Below are 17,935 nucleotides of genomic sequence, written 5' to 3'. Positions count from 1 at the left end.
ATGATGTTTTAAGATTTTGGAACTTCATTACAAACTTACAAAATAAATTTACTGATCGCTACCAGTCTTTTGACCACTTATTTCTCATTTTGGTGGGTTATTTTATCCTAGAAATAAGTGTTCTACGTTGAGGTGGTCCTTTTACAATACTGATAATTTACTGGACTCAGAAAGGTTTTATTGTTGTTCCTTACCAAATCTGTATCTTTCCTATAGGTTTGGTAACAGATTTGAAGGGCCATTTTGTAACTCAAGTAGCTATGGGGAAAGCTCATACTTGTGTTTTAATGAAGAATGGAGAAGTTTGGACATTTGGTGTGAATAATAAAGGACAGTGTGGACGAGACACTGGTGCCATGAACCAAGGGGGGAAAGGTAGGTGTTGGACATGCAGATATAAAATTTTGTGTCATCTTTTCATAAGTTTTTTAGAACAGAAATCTTACTCTTTTCAAAACAAGTGGCTATTTAATTTCATACTTATAAAATAGGAGAACCACTGAATTTCTTATTTATTTGACATTATCTCACTGAAACAATTGAATATACTTTAGGCTTTTAATTTTTGAGCAAATGAACTTGAGTGTTCTACTTACTTTTTTTTCTTTTAAAGTTTATTTATTTAAGTAATCTCTGTACCCAACATGGGGCTCAAATTCACGACCCCAAGATACAGAGTCACATCCTCTTCCAAATGAGCCAGCCAGGCACCCCAATTTTTTAAAAATTTTATATAAAGTATGGTAACACCTTTTTGATTTAGCATTTTGAGTGACCCAAATTATTCTAGAAAAATGCATTTTTCAAACTCTTCATTATTAGTTCCTTTTATACCATACATTTTCAGTTTTAACCATTTTTGACAGCAGCCTTTCTGGGAGATATTATCTTCCTGTTTAATAGCATGGGCTACCTGTAAATAGTTCCCGACAACTAAAAATGATTCTTAAGAATACTTGGCCCTGGGCGCCTGGGTGGCTCAGTGGGTTAAAGCCTCTGCCTTCGGCTCAGGTCATGATCTCAGGGTCCTGGGATCGAGTCCCACATCGGGCTCTCTGCTCAGCTGGGAGCCTGCTTCCTCCTCTCTCTCTGCCTGCCTCTCTGCCTACTTGTGATCTGTCTGTCAAATAAATAAATAAAAATCTTTAAAAAAAAAAAAGAATACTTGGCCCTTTACCAAGAGCTGAATTATAGATGCATCTTACTCACATATGCTTTGCCCTAATACTCAGGCTATCGACAGGAAGACATGTTTATCCTTTGTCATGTTTGTGTGCTTAAAATTTGTCTGTGTTAGTATATATAAATCTAAATGATTCCTGTTAACTGCTACGTAAAAAACCATACCACTGACATGGCACCAATTATCTATTCTTCTGCTGATTGATGAGTTTATTTCCAATTTTTCACTCTTATCAATAATTTCAACACCTCCTTTATCCTGGCAAACATGTGTGAGTATAATTTAGTATACTAGCTATACTAGTATAATTTCTGGTGTTGTAGATTTCAGCTTTACTAAACTTTTCTTAGAAGAGGTTGTATCTTTGATTTTCCACATCATCCAGGATATAGTATCAATACTCAGATTTTTGTCAGTTTGATGATTATGACGTTGTATAGTTCATTATAATTTTTTATTTGTCATATTGAAGTAAAACATACATGTGGCCAAATACACATAGCATAAGTGTAGATCTTGGCGAATTTTCACAAGCTGAATACATTCCCGTAATTGGCACCTACTTCAAGAAATAGTATATTAGCGGCACCCCATTAAGTCCCTTTATGTTCCTCTCCAGTTACTACCTTCCTCTCATTAACACCATGAATTAGTTTTACTTATTTTTGTACTGTATATATATAGAATTATGTCACATGATTATATCTAGTTTCTTTTCACTCAACTTGACAAGATTCATTTATATTGTTACAGGTATTTATAGATTAATTTTCTCATTATTGTATAGTAATCAATTATGTGAATATACCACAGCTTTTCAATCTTTTCAAGTATTATGGCATTTCAGTAGTTTCTAGTTTCGGTTATTAGAAATAGAGTTGCTTTGAACATTTCTAGTGAATGTGGGTGAAAATTTGTATGCTTGGGGCGCCTGGGTGGCTCAGTGGGTTAAGCTGCTGCCTTCGGCTCAGGTCATGATCTCGGGGTCCTGGGATCGAGTCCCGCATCAGGCTCTCTGCTCGGCAGGGAGCCTGCTTCCCTCTCTCTCTCTCTCTGCCTGCCTCTCCGTCTACTTGTGATTTCTCTCTGTCAGATAAATAAATAAAATCTTAAAAAAAAAATTTGTATGCTTTTCTTTTGGAGCATATAACTAGGAGTAGAAAGGCTGGGTCCCTCATTTTTCTTTTAATTTGCATTCCTTGACTTTTAGGAGAATATTAGACCATCCTTTCAAACTTCTTGGTTTTCTTGCCTTCTTATTGTTTTGTAGGAATTTTTGATATGTTGTATGTGTTATACATATCTTTGACTAACTGGCTTATCTTTTACATTTACTTTTAGTTTCATTTGTGTATGTAATTTCTAAATTTTGGTGACAAGTTTTTCATTTTTCTTTATAATAATTTTTGCCAATTGCTAGTAGCGAGAGGTTGTTCTAGAGGGGTGGGACTCATGGCTTAGAGAATGGTTGGGAGACACTCTGGTCTGGAGAATGACAGTTTGGCAGTAAGGATGGAAATGAGGGACTAAAATCAACAAAAGTTAAAAGTATGATTCACAGCAAGTAACAGCTTAGCGGTATTCCTGCCTTCCCTCTTTTTGCAGAAAGGAAATGAGAGCACTTATTTGTGCTTCCCATATTAAATTTTGTTTTTGTTGCTCTTATATTTTAAGCATTCCTTTTCATATTCACTTAGATTAGTGTATGTTATATCATTTCATCAGGCTTTTAGACATGGGAGTAATCTACATAAAAATTATAAATTGATCTGTCAAATAGGGTTTGGAGTTGAGAATATGGCAACAGCAATGGATGAAGACCTGGAAGAAGAACTAGATGAAAAAGATGAGAAGTCCATGATGTGCCCTCCAGGCATGCATAAATGGAAGCTGGAACAGTGCATGGTGTGTACTGTCTGTGGAGACTGTACAGGTTATGGAGCCAGTTGTGTCAGTAGTGGACGTCCAGACAGAGTCCCTGGAGGGTAAGAGCATGATTAATACTGAAGAAATAAAATACTAGTGGAAAATGTGCACAACACATTTGGTTTCAAAATTATTACAGAGAGTATTCTACTTTGTTGTTTCTTGAGGGCATATTGGCATATACATGTAATTCTAATAACTGTTTTCTGTTACAATAATTTCTAATTTAGTGTCAGTTTTACTTAAGTTGCTTTTCTCTCATTTGATTCATTTAAACCATTGTTTAAGAACAAGTCATAGGGCCCCTAGGTGGCTCAGTAGTTAAGCATCTGCCTTGGGCTCAGGTCATGATCCCGGGATCCTGGAATTGAGCCCTATGTCAGGCTCCCTGTTCAGTGGGGAGCCTGCTTCTCCCTCCCACTTGTGATCTCTCTCTAAAATAAATGCCAAATATCCATCCTTTTTTGTTGAACATTAATCTTTTCTGGATGGAATATCAATATCATATGAATATCAAATATCATATGAAACAATTAAGAATATATAATTTTCTTTTAAATTAAATTTATGTTCATGATTTTAGGTGTTCTAGGAACTGTCACTTCTAAAGTTACATTATACTTGTTTATATTTATCCTCTTTTGCGTTTGTTGGACCTGTTTTCTCCTGCTTGGGGTCCCATGTTATCATTATTTTAAACTTTGTGAGTTTGGCAGAATCAGAATGCAGGTTTTCCGCTAGAATGTTGGGAAGAATTTTATACTTGGCCTAACATATGAAAATAAATCATACATAACAGGCCTTTTCTTTTAGGCTAATGGAATATGATTTTTTAACAGTAAGTTTTCTCTGAACTTAAGCAGTTGGAAAGTATCATAAATCAATTTTTGAATTCTCTGCTCCTTCCTAAAATTACTATTCTTTATGTGCTTTTCCCCCAGAGATCTACTGTCAGTTTTCAATAATTATTTATAACTTAAACCTGCAGACCTAAATGGACAGTACCTAACCAAATACAGTGATTTCTTTATTAAAGAGGCAAAAATGAATGAATTAATTAAATTAACATAAGAAAGACTATATGCCAGGACACTCTGCACTATTAAAAATGACTTCAATTATTGTAGAATTGTGGCTGTATATCTTAGAATAAATTTAGAATGCCACATTATCTTTTAAACTGTGCATAGACAATGTAATAGGCCCATTAGTTTATCAGTTTTTACTCCTGTAGTTAATGATCATCCAAATTGTCAATAGTGCTTGCATTTTAAACCCAGGAGTTCCACAGGGCACTTAGCTGTGTCTTTCAAAAATGGTGCCAGGGGGATTTTTTCTTTGGTACCACCACAAATCTGGATAACTACAGACTCAGCAAAGCTGTCTGAAGGTTTTCAGTTCCGATCTAGCAATAACATTAAAGCTGCGACTTCTGTCTACATCTGTGTAATAGGTGATTAAAAAAGTTAGTTGTTCACTGACCCTGTAGGCAACTTCTGGAGTGTTCTTGTTCTCTTTATGTTGTAATCCACTATCATACACTTGTTCACAACTGATAGGAACAGGACAAAGAAGAGGATAAGGACCATGTAATTAATTGGACACAGTGAAAGGAGAGAATGAGAGATGATGGCATATAAAGGAGGGAGAGAAAAGGAGACAAAACATATGAAGCTAGCAAGCTGAGCTCACTTACTGATGACTATACACACTTTCCTTAAGTTAGCTGGTGGAGAACAGTGTTTGTTTGGTAACTGCCCAACCCACCCAGACCATTTCATAGTTAGCTGCTGGTGCTATACTAATTGTGGTAGCTTCTAAAATATTTGTTGATAGTGGTTTTGAGGATGGCAGAATCCATTTATATTTTCTGTTGGAATATACCAGTTATACCAATGAGGAACTTAATAAACTCTTGTTTTTAGTTATTTCATCTGTACATACCTAGTCAGCTCTTTAAAATTGGCACATCCTGATCTGAAGGGGTGATTTCATTGCTGACTCATATAACTTAACTTCGGAAATCCTGAAAAGACATTAACAGAAAAGAGTTTTAAGGAAAGAGTAGAAGGATTTCAGTTAATTATTTTTATTTTTTAAGGATCTGTGGTTGTGGTTCTGGAGAATCTGGCTGTGCCGTGTGTGGGTGTTGCAAGGCTTGTGCAAGAGAGTTGGATGGTCAGGAGGCAAGACAAAGAGGAATTCTTGATGCAGTGAAGGAGATGATACCTTTAGATCTTCTCTTAGGTAATGTGATGGATTGTACTACGCATCTTGTCCTCAGCTCAGTAATTTATATTGGTATGTGCTAAAAAATCAATAGTTACCTATGCAATACTGCTTATATGGTAACTGACAGTATGTCAGTAATTAAAGGATAAGGCTCTTTTTCTCTTTTTGCTAAGATTCTTTGAGTAGAAATAATTTGTGTTTTCATCAGTGTTTTGTTAGATTTTACTTTCTTGAATTTCATATCTATTATTGTATCTATCTATATATGGTTTTTTTTGTGTTTCTTTGTGGTTTTTGTTTTTTTTTTTTTGATCCATCATCTAGCTGTCCCAGTACCTGGGGTTAACATTGAAGAACACCTTCAGTTACGACAAGAAGAAAAACGACAACGTGTAATCAGGAGACACAGATTAGAGGAAGGAAGAGGTAAGATATAGCTGCAGAGGAAAAGTATATGAAAGTCCATTTTCTTACCCTATACTGAGACCACTGAAAGTGTATACAATAGGCTGAGTTGGTAAGACATTGCAATTAAAATTAGTAAGATTATAGTAACATATGAAAGTCATGTGAAAATATTCAGGGTATTTACATTTGTGCTATTAACATAGATTTAATTCAATATGATGTTTATGGAGTAAGTCAAGCATATTAAGAATTGTGCCATCTGCCAAGCATCAAAAACTATTAGCAATGGCAACTTTAAAAAATAATATATGAATTCTAAGAACTGGTCTTTCTCCCAGATTTTGGACTCATGATTGTTATTTAACCCTAAACAACAAAAGTTTAATATAGTATTTTAATTTCTGTTTTCTTAGTCATCTATGATCATTTCCATTTGAGCATGGTCCTGGCATTCTTCTTTCAGTCCAGTGCATAATTGTGTTTTTATATGTCTTTTTTTTCCCCCCAAAAAAGCTTATTCTGGTTATGTACAAGAAGGGTAAGTTGGAGAGTTTTGCAGGTTTTAATTGCAAAGATAGGTGTATTGTTTCTCTTTTTCTCATTGTTTATGACCATTTCTGAGCCTGAAAATACATTTCACTGTAGTTATAAGTAGATAGTAAAATACAGATATTTCAATATTCATCCAATAACAGAGATAATTATAAATATTACTAAAACTGTGGTTGCCTAGTAGAATCTCTTCTTTGTAGGATTAAGACAGATGGTTAAAGAGATCTGTGATTTTATTCCTCTACCAGGCAAAATCTTGATTGGAAATACTGATACTGTTTATTTTAAATGCTTGTTAGAAATGACATGAGATTTGGTACATGAAATAAAATCTATTATCCATTTAGCCACCATTACAAATTTTTTCTAGGTACTTTTTTTTAACATAGAATGGAGTAAGTAATAAAATATATAGCATGTATTGTAAATTCTATTTTTATTAAACTTAAGTTGTAGAACATGCTTGGAACTTGGAGACTGTTCTTTCTAGGATCTGATAAACAATCTGATTAATTGATATAAGAATTTTTGCTGTTACCTTGGCTATGTTTACATAAAATTATCACTTTTATGGCGGGGGGGTGGGAGGTTGGGGTACCAGGTGGTGGGTATTATAGAGGGCACAGCTTGCATGGAGCACTGGGTGTGGTGAAAAAATAATGAATACTGTTTTTCTGAAAATAAATAAATTGGAAAAAAAAATCTTAAATAGTTTTTAAAAATAGTAGCTGTAATTAGTAACTGTTTCAGCAGCTGTTATTAGTAACTGTATCTGTTTTCTGTTGTCATAATAATAGTAATAAATACATAACAAGTATTGTATGACAAAAAAATTATCACTTTTAAAATTGATTTATTTTAATGAGAATGTAGATACTGTCATTATTTACATTATATAAATATGGGGAAAATTGTATATTAAATGTTTTATAGAAAATAGGGTAAAATTTAAGTTCTACGTCTTTATGACATTTGGTAATTGAGTGACAATTTCTTTTATTCAAATAATATGATTTGTTAAAGTTAAAATAATTATCAATGCATCTTTTTACTACCTGTTTTTTCTTTTTTGGGAAATACTGGGTTGAATCATATGCATTGACCTCCAAAAACCAGCAATTTCTTATGTTGCAACCGAAGTACAGCAAGTCCTTATGATGATGTGTAATTGCTCACTCTGTGTGTTGTATTAGTTTTTTTCTCCCTCTGTAAAAAAGCTTTTCTTCTCTAGCTGTAGTATATTTCTGCATATCAGAAGTAAAAGAACATTGATGATGCATTAGTTCAACGAAATTTTGTGATTACAGAATATTCTTTTGCCATTTATTTTAAAATGTGTCATAGGCCTTAAAAACATAAACTCTAGTCTTTCAGAGGTTTTAAAAACTCTACTATTTAAATATTTACAGAGATTTTATTACTGTATCTGATCTTATAAACACAGACTTATGTTCTAGGCAATTGGTGTATATATTCTGACAAGTCCATTTCATCCTATGTCCTCAATATATAAAAAGACTTCTTTAGATTATTGGTGCATAGAAATTTTGTCTTTTTATTTTTTGGTTGAGCTCTTTCTCATACTTTTTTTTTCATTTTTGTTAAAACACAGTATTTAGTAAAATATGCAGAAAATATCTTTTCTTAATGGCTTAATGGCTTAGGATCTTCTTTATGGGCCTGAATTATGGCATTCGTTACCAAACGTGGAACTGAAATATTAGAACCATGCCCTTGCTTTGTACAACCTCCATGGTTACTATGGTATCATATAGTGAGAACACTTTACAGTATGCATGTGTTTCATTTAACACAGTGCAATGCAAAGAGAACCCTGTTTATACATTTTATTTTGTAAAAATACTTTTAAATATGAATTTTAACTGTGTACCCACTTTTAAAAGTCAGACTACAGACTCTTATTCAATGATTTTAGGAAATTCTTATACCGTATTAAAAAATTGAAAACCAGTATGGTGATATGACACTTTTATGATATTATCTTTATATTCTTTCCCAGCACTCCCTTACCAGCAGTTTTATAAGAAAACAAAATAAAATGTGCACAAAGATATATCCACACTTGCATAGGGGAAAAACCAGAAAGGTAGATACCAAAATGTTAGTAGTAACTTTTCCTGAAAAGTGAGTTTAGATGTGATTTTTGTTTTGTTCTTTACAGTGTGTTTTCTAAATAATCTCCAATGTGTGTATTACTTTATAAACAAAATAAGAGTTATGTTTTTAAAACTTAAGCCATTGTTTCTTAAAAAGATAAAGACTAGTTCTAAGATGTTTATACTTTACCTTTGCTTTTCAAAAAATATTTTTATTTTAATTGGATGGAGGAATGTCTTTCAAGTACTGTGCTTTTCATTATGTTAGAACGGTGGTTCTCAAAGTAGTCTCAAAGGGACTAGCGTCACTGAGCACTTGTTAGAGTTGCCTGTTCTCAGGCTCCACCTCAGACCCAGTGAGTCAAAAATTCAGGGAGCAGAGCCTAGCAAAATGTGTTTGAACAAGTCTAGGTAATTCTGTTGGTGCTAAAGCACAAGAACTCCTATTCCCAGGCAGTGATGTTCATAGTTGCTTGCATGCATCTTCTGCAGCAGAATACCGGGCCTGTGTCCGAATGTCTGCATTCTGCTAAAGAGCTAGAGAGATTGTTTGTCTTGTTTTGCCTTAATGAGGAAGACAAAACAAAGTAAAATAAATTTTTAGTATTCCAACTGCCACACATACTTATATTTTTTTTTCCTTAGCCTCTTGGTATCTTTTAGTTACTAACAGCTTAGTGATAAGTTAATAATTGTACTCATTAATAATTGGCTTTTACCTATGTTGAAATTTCTGAACTTCAAGATTAGATTATATCAAATTATTTAACTTGATTTATCTGTCTCATTCTATTTATTAAGTTTGTGTTATTTCAAAGTTGATCAGGATTTTAGGACCTGGTTCTTGTATTAAAGATTTGCTAAAAAAAAAAAATAATAATTAAAAAAAAAAAAGATTTGCTCAGCCTTAGGACTATTGATATAATTTAGTTGCTGCTGTTTGTGACACAGTCTTACAGAGTGGAGTGTGCTATTGAAACCTGAAAGAACAGTGTTATTACTGTACTTTTATTAATTTGGAACTTAGTCTTTAGATTTTTTTATATTCTTTTAGTATAATTTTTTTCTTAAATGTATATTCTTAGTTACCAGTGTATTCATTTATGTATTTTATTTCAGTGACATTTGTGATAAGTTTTAATTTTTTAGGTTATACAGGGTTGATTGATATTTAAATGCTCTGAGTCTTATATTAACTTTAATGGTGAAATGCTTGTTCAGTGGAATTTTTAAGTAGAACTCTCTTAACTCATCAGAAGAACTACTGGGTAATTGTATCAATGAATGATCTTAATCTTTGTATTCCTTCTCAGTGCTCTCTTGTAAGGAACACCAAGCTCAAATAATGTTTGCTACTTTTCCTTCTTGCTTTTCCCCTGAATGTTATCAAACTTTGATAATTGGGAGCTGTAGACGGAGTGAGCTTATGTCTGACTTGCCTGGGAGTCCCGTTTTACACTGACTGTCCAGGCCCTTTTCCTCTCAATAGTTTCACTTGGGTATCATGTTCTGTGGTTAGCAAAGCTATATGGCTTGACTGTTCAGAGCATAGGTTCTGAAATTAGGCTTTGGTTCAGATCCTGGCTTCTTAACTTTTACTGGGGGTGTATGATTCTGGAATTTAACCACTCTGAACCTCCCTTTTCTTACCTTTAATAAGCAGTACATACAATGAGGATTACATACACTGTAATAAGATAACCACTGATAGCATTTTGGTGTACTTTGTTCCAGTTTTTTTCTGTGTATATTTTTTTGTTGGGTTATCGTACATCATTTCATACTGTGATACATACTGGTGTCCTGTTTTGTTTTGTTTTGTTTTTTTCCCCTTGATAGTCTATTAGAAAAAAATTTTTGGTGCTTTATTGCAGTGCCATTTTAAATTAATACAGGGATATAGGTCAAAAGATTTTCACAAATCTATCCTTTAACTTATTTCTTTTATTATTTTCTCTTTATTTTCTAACCAAGTTTTATACATTTCCAGTTAAATCACTGACAGTTTTGTTTTACATATTTGGTTAATGTGATAGTATATGCATTTTTATATCTTGCTTATATTTTTTCTCTTACCTTCCCATTCTTTCTGCCAAGCAAATGGAGTTTAGCCCAATAAGTATACTTCCATATACCATATATACATTTACTCCATTATAGTATATCTACACATATATCTACTATGCTGATATCTATCCATGTGTGAAAGTATAGGCAAATGTTTATTTACAAAAGTGGCATTGTATTATAGATACAATTCTTTGCAGCATCTTTTTCTCATTTTACATCATGAACACACACTAAATTAGTAAATATGGATCTACTACATTCTATTTAAGAGCTATATAATAGTTTGTAATATGGCTGTACTGCAGTTTTTTTCAACCATTATTTTGTTGATGGACATTTAGGTTATTTTCAAGTTTTTATGTTGTTGGTTTTTTTTTAACAATAAATATTCTTTATTCCTTTTTTTTTTTTTTAAGATTTTATTTATTTATTTGACAGAGAGAGAAAGAGAGATCACAAGTAGGCAGAGAGGCAGGCAGAGAGACAGGCAGAGGTGGAGGGAGAAGCAGACTCCCTGCTGAGCAGAGAGCCTAATGCAGGGCTCTATCCCAGGACCCTGAGACCATGACCTGAGCCGAAGGTAGAGGCTTAACCCACTGAGCCACCCAGACATCCTTTCAATAAATGTTCTTAAACTTATATAGCCATATTGGAGTTTTTGCTTATATAGTAGAGTTTCCCAGAAATAGAATATCTGGGCCAGAGAGTTTTTATGTTTTAAATTTTAACAGATATTTCAAATTGTTTTTGAAATATTACAGGAGTTCATCTTTTCAAGACTAATATCTGAAAGTGGAGTTTTCTTCTAGCATCTAATGCATTATTCCTCTTAATTTAAAAAAAATGATAAAGTGTCATCTCATTGCTGATTTAAATAGCACAAAAGCACTTTCTGCATAATAATCATACATAAAGATTTCTTGGGGCATCTGGGTGACTCAGTCGATTAAGCATCCGACTTTTGACTTCTACCCAGGTCATTATCTCCGGGTCCTAAGCTTGAGCCCTGCATCAGGCTAGCACTCTTGTGGGGAGCCTGCTTGAGAGTCTCTTTCCTTGTCCCTCTTCTGCCCCTCCCCCTGCTCATGTGCTCATGCTCTCTCAAATAAATAAATAGATCTAAAAAATAATTTCTCTACAGCCTCATGTTCCCTATGTCCATTTTTTTCTCCTATCTGTGAACCTTTGGAGTACCTCTTTAAGTTTTAGCTTATGTGGTATTTTCTGTTCTTGTACCTGAAACTTCCTACATTCCCATCCTTAAGGTTTGCTGGCTGCCCCTTCAGTGTGCTTAATTTTCTGATAGCCCACAGTCATAATGGCTTATTGAGTTGTGTGTAAACTCACCCTCCCTCTCCTCCCCACATTAGACTGCAAACTTCAGAAAGCAGAGATGGTATCTTGTTTTTCCAAGATTTCCTAGGACCAAGGGTAGGGCCTGAAATTGGTCAGTACTTAATATATTCTTGTTGACTAACTGAGAACATTTTATGACATCTCATTACCTCTACAATAATGTTTCATGGTAGAAAAAGATTGTAATTATCTGTTTTTCATATGTATCTGCAAACTCATTTCCCACCACTCTCTGCTTCATAACCCTGCACTCCATCCATTTCAGTGATGTGTGTTTTTAATGACTATACAATATTGTTTAACCTCTGCTTCCTTTTATAAATCCTGTTTCTTTTGCCTGGAATGCCCTCTCTTTCCTTCCTTCTCTCTTGGCAGACTTTTCCTCATTCTTTCACCCCAGTTGATAGGTCACTTTTCATCCTTCAGAATGTGTACAGATTTCCTTTATAACATTTATCACAGCATATTGCAATTCTTAGTTTTGTTATTTCTGTCTTCCTAATGGACTAAATTCTAATGAGCTCTGTGTCTTTGTCATAACATACATGATACCTGGTGTCTGTTACATTAAAGACAAAAAATGGCAAGTAAGTAAATGACTGAACTATGTTTATAAGAAAAATTATTGTAGTCCTTGGAACACAAATATTTTAGAACCTCATAGCCTGATATTATAAGTGGTGAGTTAAATTGAGCTCAGATGTATACTTCCTTGGCATGATTGCCTGTGGGCCTTCTAAATTTTTGTACTGAGACTCTAAAGAGATTGAAGTTAGTAAGAAGCTAAATAACTATGAATATTATGGGTATAATATTTTTATGGGAAGAAACAGTATCCCAGGAAGACCATAGAAATCAGAAAAGAGTAATGTAACTTAATATTACTGTCATTTTTATATTTACAGTTCTTTTCGGTAGTTGGAAAGTATTAGATGCTTTTTAGACTGGTTTATATTATTTGCTTTAGTAAATTAATTGAAAAATGTTATGTTGAAGAAATAAGACATTTTACCTTGAAAATAATTGCTGCTGCATTCTAGGAAATAATATTTAATTTTTGTTAACTTTAAATTAGCATATTTCTATCTCTAATAGTCATAGAATATATTATTCTTGGTTTTTCATAGAATTGGGATGCCTGCATTTTTGCCTGCATTTTTATTTATATCTCAAGACATAATTAAAATATATTTTTCCTACCAATTTTTAATATTTAATGAAGGGTACTTTGTTGAATTTGCATTTGTCAAATTTTATTATAGGATAGTATTTTGTTGATATTTATTTTATTCCATTGTTAGAAAAATTAATTACAGCTGAAGAGGTATAGAGAATCATGAAAACTGGCTTTAGTTAAAAAAATTCAGTGCTTATATACTGTCAGTTTCCTTTTCAAATACTGGTAACCTCAGAGTATTTTGAAATTTGCAGGCATTTTTGATGTTACTCAAACTTAAGGAAAGTATAGGTCAATTCTATAAGAAAAGAACAGAAATTTTAAGATACAACTTACAATTTTCCCTTTTTAAGCTAAAGTATAGTAGGGAAAAGCAAATTAAATTTTTATTGAGATTAATTTTGCTATTGTGTTTTTTTCTTGAATATAAGTGGAAATAACTATAATCTATATGAATGTGCATTTGTATATGTGTGTGTATGTACATAGTGGAGCTTCAGAAAGAAATGATTTTATCAGAGAATTGTTAATATTCCAAAAATGTTACTTGGGTTAGATTACCCTCTTGAGCATCAGTACCTTGTTTCCGATTTTGTATATGTTGTTACAGAAATCACATTTGAAGTTAGATTTATTCTTTTTGGAAAATTAAATACAACTTCTGTAATCCTGTCTTTACAAAGTAGTGATTTTATATATATATATATATGCATGTATATGAATGTGTGTCCATATATGTATATGTACATATCATATTAGTAATTTTTGGTTTTGTTTTGTTTTTTGCTGTCTTGTTTACCTACCTGTATGGCAGAATGTTAATGTAGTTAAGTCAATAATATTTATCTTGGTTTTGTAGCAAGACTGATGTGGATATTAAAGTTTGAAGACCTTGTTAAAATTTACTCATTTAAAAATTAGTTGGTTTTGTTATTTTAATAGGAAAGATATTGTTGTCTATAAATGTTTGGTTTACTAAGCTTGAATATATATGATATTAAAAATATAAGATTTTTTTAATTGAACTTTCTGATTATGTACTTGAGACTTTTCATACCTATGTGATAATTTTATGAGGTGAAAGAAATTTTACTGTATCAACTGTAGTTCTGATATTAACACTTGGGTGTGGAATGGGGTTGGGGATTAATATGGGGAAATTGGGAGAAAAGTATAATGTCTAAAACAGTAAAGAATAAATTTCCATGCTTTTAGTTTGAATTATTTTTTATTCATTGTAGTGTTTTCATTTTGTGAGCTTTTCTATGCACATACAAAATGTTTCTCCTCAGGCCCCCTTGTATTTGCTGGTCCTATTTTTATGAACCATCGAGAACAGGCTCTAGCCAGACTCAGATCCCATCCAGCTCAGCTAAAGCATAAACGGGACAAGCACAAAGGTATTTGGTCTTCCTTATCGATTAGGTGGGATACTTCCCCAGTTTCTTCCACTCATTTGAATTTTGTCTCTGGGAAAATGCACAAACCTAATTCTTCTACTTTGCTTCTTTCATTATATAGCCTGAGGAGAAAGAACATGATGAAAGATGTACTGTTTGTCAATGGCTGTCAGTCTCATTTCTTTTTATTTGTTAACTTTAATAAGACATTTTGCAATGTTTCTTTTTCTTTACCTTTTCTTTTCCAATTTCATAAAGTTGAGGGAAGATGGAAAAATAACTATTGCTTTCTGTTTTTATCCTTTATTATTTGCTCTTCAATGACTGCTATCTGACATTTTATAGTACTTTTTAAAAAATGTTTTAGAATTAACAAAATTACTAAATTCAGTTTATAAAGTGATAATGAGTTGATTGCTATTATACTTTTCCATTGTTTTAATATTAAAGTTTATATACATAACACAAATTATTTGGTATTTGAAGGTTAAATGCTGATAGGTGTAAATAAAGAGTTATTATATCGACCTATTCTAGTCCTAGAAAACTGTCAGAGGTCTAGACAAGTCTGTGAGTTAACTAAGAATCTTATTTCTGTGTAATTCTTTGAGATCTTATAGCTCTGGATTAATTAGACATATCCCTAAAGCAAACTTATTTTCCTGTAAACTACAGCTGTGGGTCAACTAAGATCAGGAAAGAATTTAATGCAGAGTATTTATAAATTTATATATAAATTCTGCCTTGAATCCTGGTGTGTGTACCAGGGGCTCTTTGACAAATATAACTTCCAGTTGCTGCTTTCTTAAATGCTCAGAATATATCCCACAAAATAGAATACAAAGTTTTAAAAACATACATTCCATATAGACAACTTAACCTGTTTTGTGTTTTATTTTTCCTTTGCTGCAAGACTGTTATAAACTAATTTTATTTTTAAACTTTCATATGCAATATATTATATTTAACTTTGTTTACATTTGCTTCTCTCAATTTATCAGTTTGCCACTCAAAGCAAAACCACAAAACAAAATAAACAAAACCCCTCTTATTAATCAAAGCATTGGTAGAGCACTTTTTAAGATATATTCTACAGAAATAAAAATTGAGGATATTTTAAATCTAACATGATTAACTATAGGAAAAGTTGTGATTGTTTCATTTATTGAGTGCTCTAATAATGCCATAAATGTTTAAATCTAAGGAATGATATTTGGGGTATACTATGTGTCAGTTACTTTATTGCCAGAATTTCTGATCTCATATTTTATACTATGCTACTATTAGGATGGATTTTTCTCAGTTGTCTTTTTTTTTTTTTTTACCCCCCCAATTAAGGAAAAGTGGAATTTTTCTAGTACTTTACCTGAGGTTAAATGTCCACATTTCATGACGCAGTATAAAACTTTTTCAGCTCCATGTTAGTTTCTTATGGCCAAACATCATACATTTTTGCAGAATTTGAAAATGAAATGCTAAATGAAGACTAGGGTTACAAATTTAAAACCGACTTTTCACAGTGTCTACATTGAGTAGCTGTAGCAGTTACTCAACAATAACTGGCCTTGCTGCCATCTTATCTACTATTGGCTTATTTTATAACAATGCTGTGTTTTTGTAGCAACCTCTTTAGAAGGACTTACTTGTGGTATTACAGTATACAGCCAGTTGTGTGTATGTATATGTGTTTTTATCAGGTTTGGTAGAGTGAAACAGTTTCATCTCTTTACCACCAAAATGAATTTAAAGTGTAAGTAAGTAATATTTTATCAAATGGTGCTTTATTTTACATAAAGAGTATTAACTTACCACTCACTAACTCCTGTACACCCACAAATTCTCTCTACCTATTCTCTTAGCATTCACTGTTCCTGTCATTTAATCATCTCCCACGCATTCTGCTTTTAACTCTTGCTACATATAATCACGTTCTTTTAATAAATTTTTCCTACATATGATTTTCTCTTTTTTTTCTTACTCTGTTTGTCTTCCACGAGAAATTTACTATATTAATTGCTGTGTTCTGTCTTTCATTTAATTATACTGGTGGTACAGATTGTCAGATGGTAATAGATAATATTGTCTTGACTATCACTTTTTTGTGGAGGTGTGTCGAGGGTGAGAAATGTGGATTTATTGTTAACCAGGAGTGGGTTCTGAGCTGAAAAGTTGGAGAGCTTCTGGCTGACTGGAGAAAATTCAGAGAAGGTCACAGAATCCATCCTGTTATAGGCAAATTTTGACTGGAGGGAAACTAGACTATATAAGGCTCAGTTAATAAGTATAACATATAATCCATAAAACATATAGTAAGTTATTTTAAAAATGTAACCATAGACCATATTTCAAACAGATAACTGGATTAACATTAGTTTCAGCTATTCAGTGCCTTACATAGAAAAAGATTTTGATGTAGTACTCCTAGTTAGGAACATCTGAATTGCTCTGGAGACAGTCTTGAAATCTGGCTTGGAGTGACTAATATGAAACTCGAAGGCTCACTGATAAACATCTTTGTGTATTTTATACCTATTTTCTGTTTAGAAATGGTGTGGTGTAATGGAAATTATATAGCCTTTGGAATTAGATGTCAGTTTTAGTCCTAAATTTGTCATTTTTTAGAACTATGTGGCTGTTCAGAAATTTCATGATCTCTTTGGCTTCAGTTTTCCTTTTTTTAAAAGATAAGAATGATAATTCCTAACTGATTATGTTGATTTAAAGATTTAATTAAGATATATATGTATGTGTATATGTATGTATATATATACATATATATTCTTGGAATTCTTTGCTTTCTCTTTTAGAATTATCCAAAAGCACAAAATTTGAGATTTGTTAAATATATAATTAATTTCTTTTTACAAAAGATTTAAGATGTCAGCCATTTGATGGTTGTAAAATAGATGATCAAACTCCAGAACTGCCCTACTACTTATTACTTTGGGCTGGTTACTTAACCCTTCTAAGCCTCAGTTTTCCCAGTTGCAAAGTAGAGTAACAATACTGGTATCATCAGTTGTTGTACTGATTTTTAAAAAGCAACAGTAATGAATATTGACTGAGCACTTTTTATATATTGTATAGGAGCTTGTGAGGTAATGTACACTATTGCTATTTCATAGATAGAAGTTAAAGGTTTAAAGAAGGTCCAGTTTCCAGTTGTCATACAAGTAGCAAATGGTAGAGCCAGAATTCCAATTCAAGTCTCTTAGTCTTCAGTGCCCAAAAGCACTTCTTCACTGTGGTATTTAAATATTCATTGTGTAGTACAAAGTAAGTGCATAGCTAACTGTATTTGTTAAGTGTTCTGCTGTTTTCTTTTAGTCATTTTGTTCAAAGTACTCACTGTGTTCTTTGATACGTTTTATGATATGCATGACTATAAGATTACCCAAGAAAGTATAGATTGAGGTAAATATTAAAATTAAAAGTTAGAGCCCTTTAGATATTGCATCTTCTTATCTCTTTGTGTGTACACAAATATGCATAAATAGTGTAGCATATGTATATA

At 32.6% G+C, this 17,935-nt stretch overlaps 1 protein-coding gene across 12 annotated transcripts in view; it reads left to right on the top strand.

Annotated features, from left to right (window-relative positions):
• The window catches only part of MYCBP2 (MYC binding protein 2), a 283,092-nt gene that overhangs the window by 75,668 nt on the left and 189,489 nt on the right, over positions 1-17,935 (top strand). For 11 of the 12 annotated variants that reach the window (XM_044249909.1, XM_044249914.1, XM_044249911.1 and 8 more), the window contains exons 14-18: positions 217-375; positions 2,964-3,168; positions 5,211-5,356; positions 5,666-5,767; positions 14,314-14,421. In XM_044249909.1, coding sequence (XP_044105844.1) covers positions 217-375; positions 2,964-3,168; positions 5,211-5,356; positions 5,666-5,767; positions 14,314-14,421 — 720 coding nt within the window. The remainder of the gene's footprint in view (positions 1-216; positions 376-2,963; positions 3,169-5,210; positions 5,357-5,665; positions 5,768-14,313; positions 14,422-17,935) is intronic. The other variant, XM_044249910.1, reaches the window with a different exon arrangement.

This window comes from Neovison vison, chromosome 5 (assembly GCF_020171115.1).
Source record: "Neovison vison isolate M4711 chromosome 5, ASM_NN_V1, whole genome shotgun sequence".
Lineage (NCBI taxonomy): Eukaryota > Metazoa > Chordata > Mammalia > Carnivora > Mustelidae > Neogale > Neogale vison.
The sequence above is the reverse complement of the archived record's forward strand: the minus strand, read 5'-3'. Positions and strand labels throughout refer to the sequence as shown.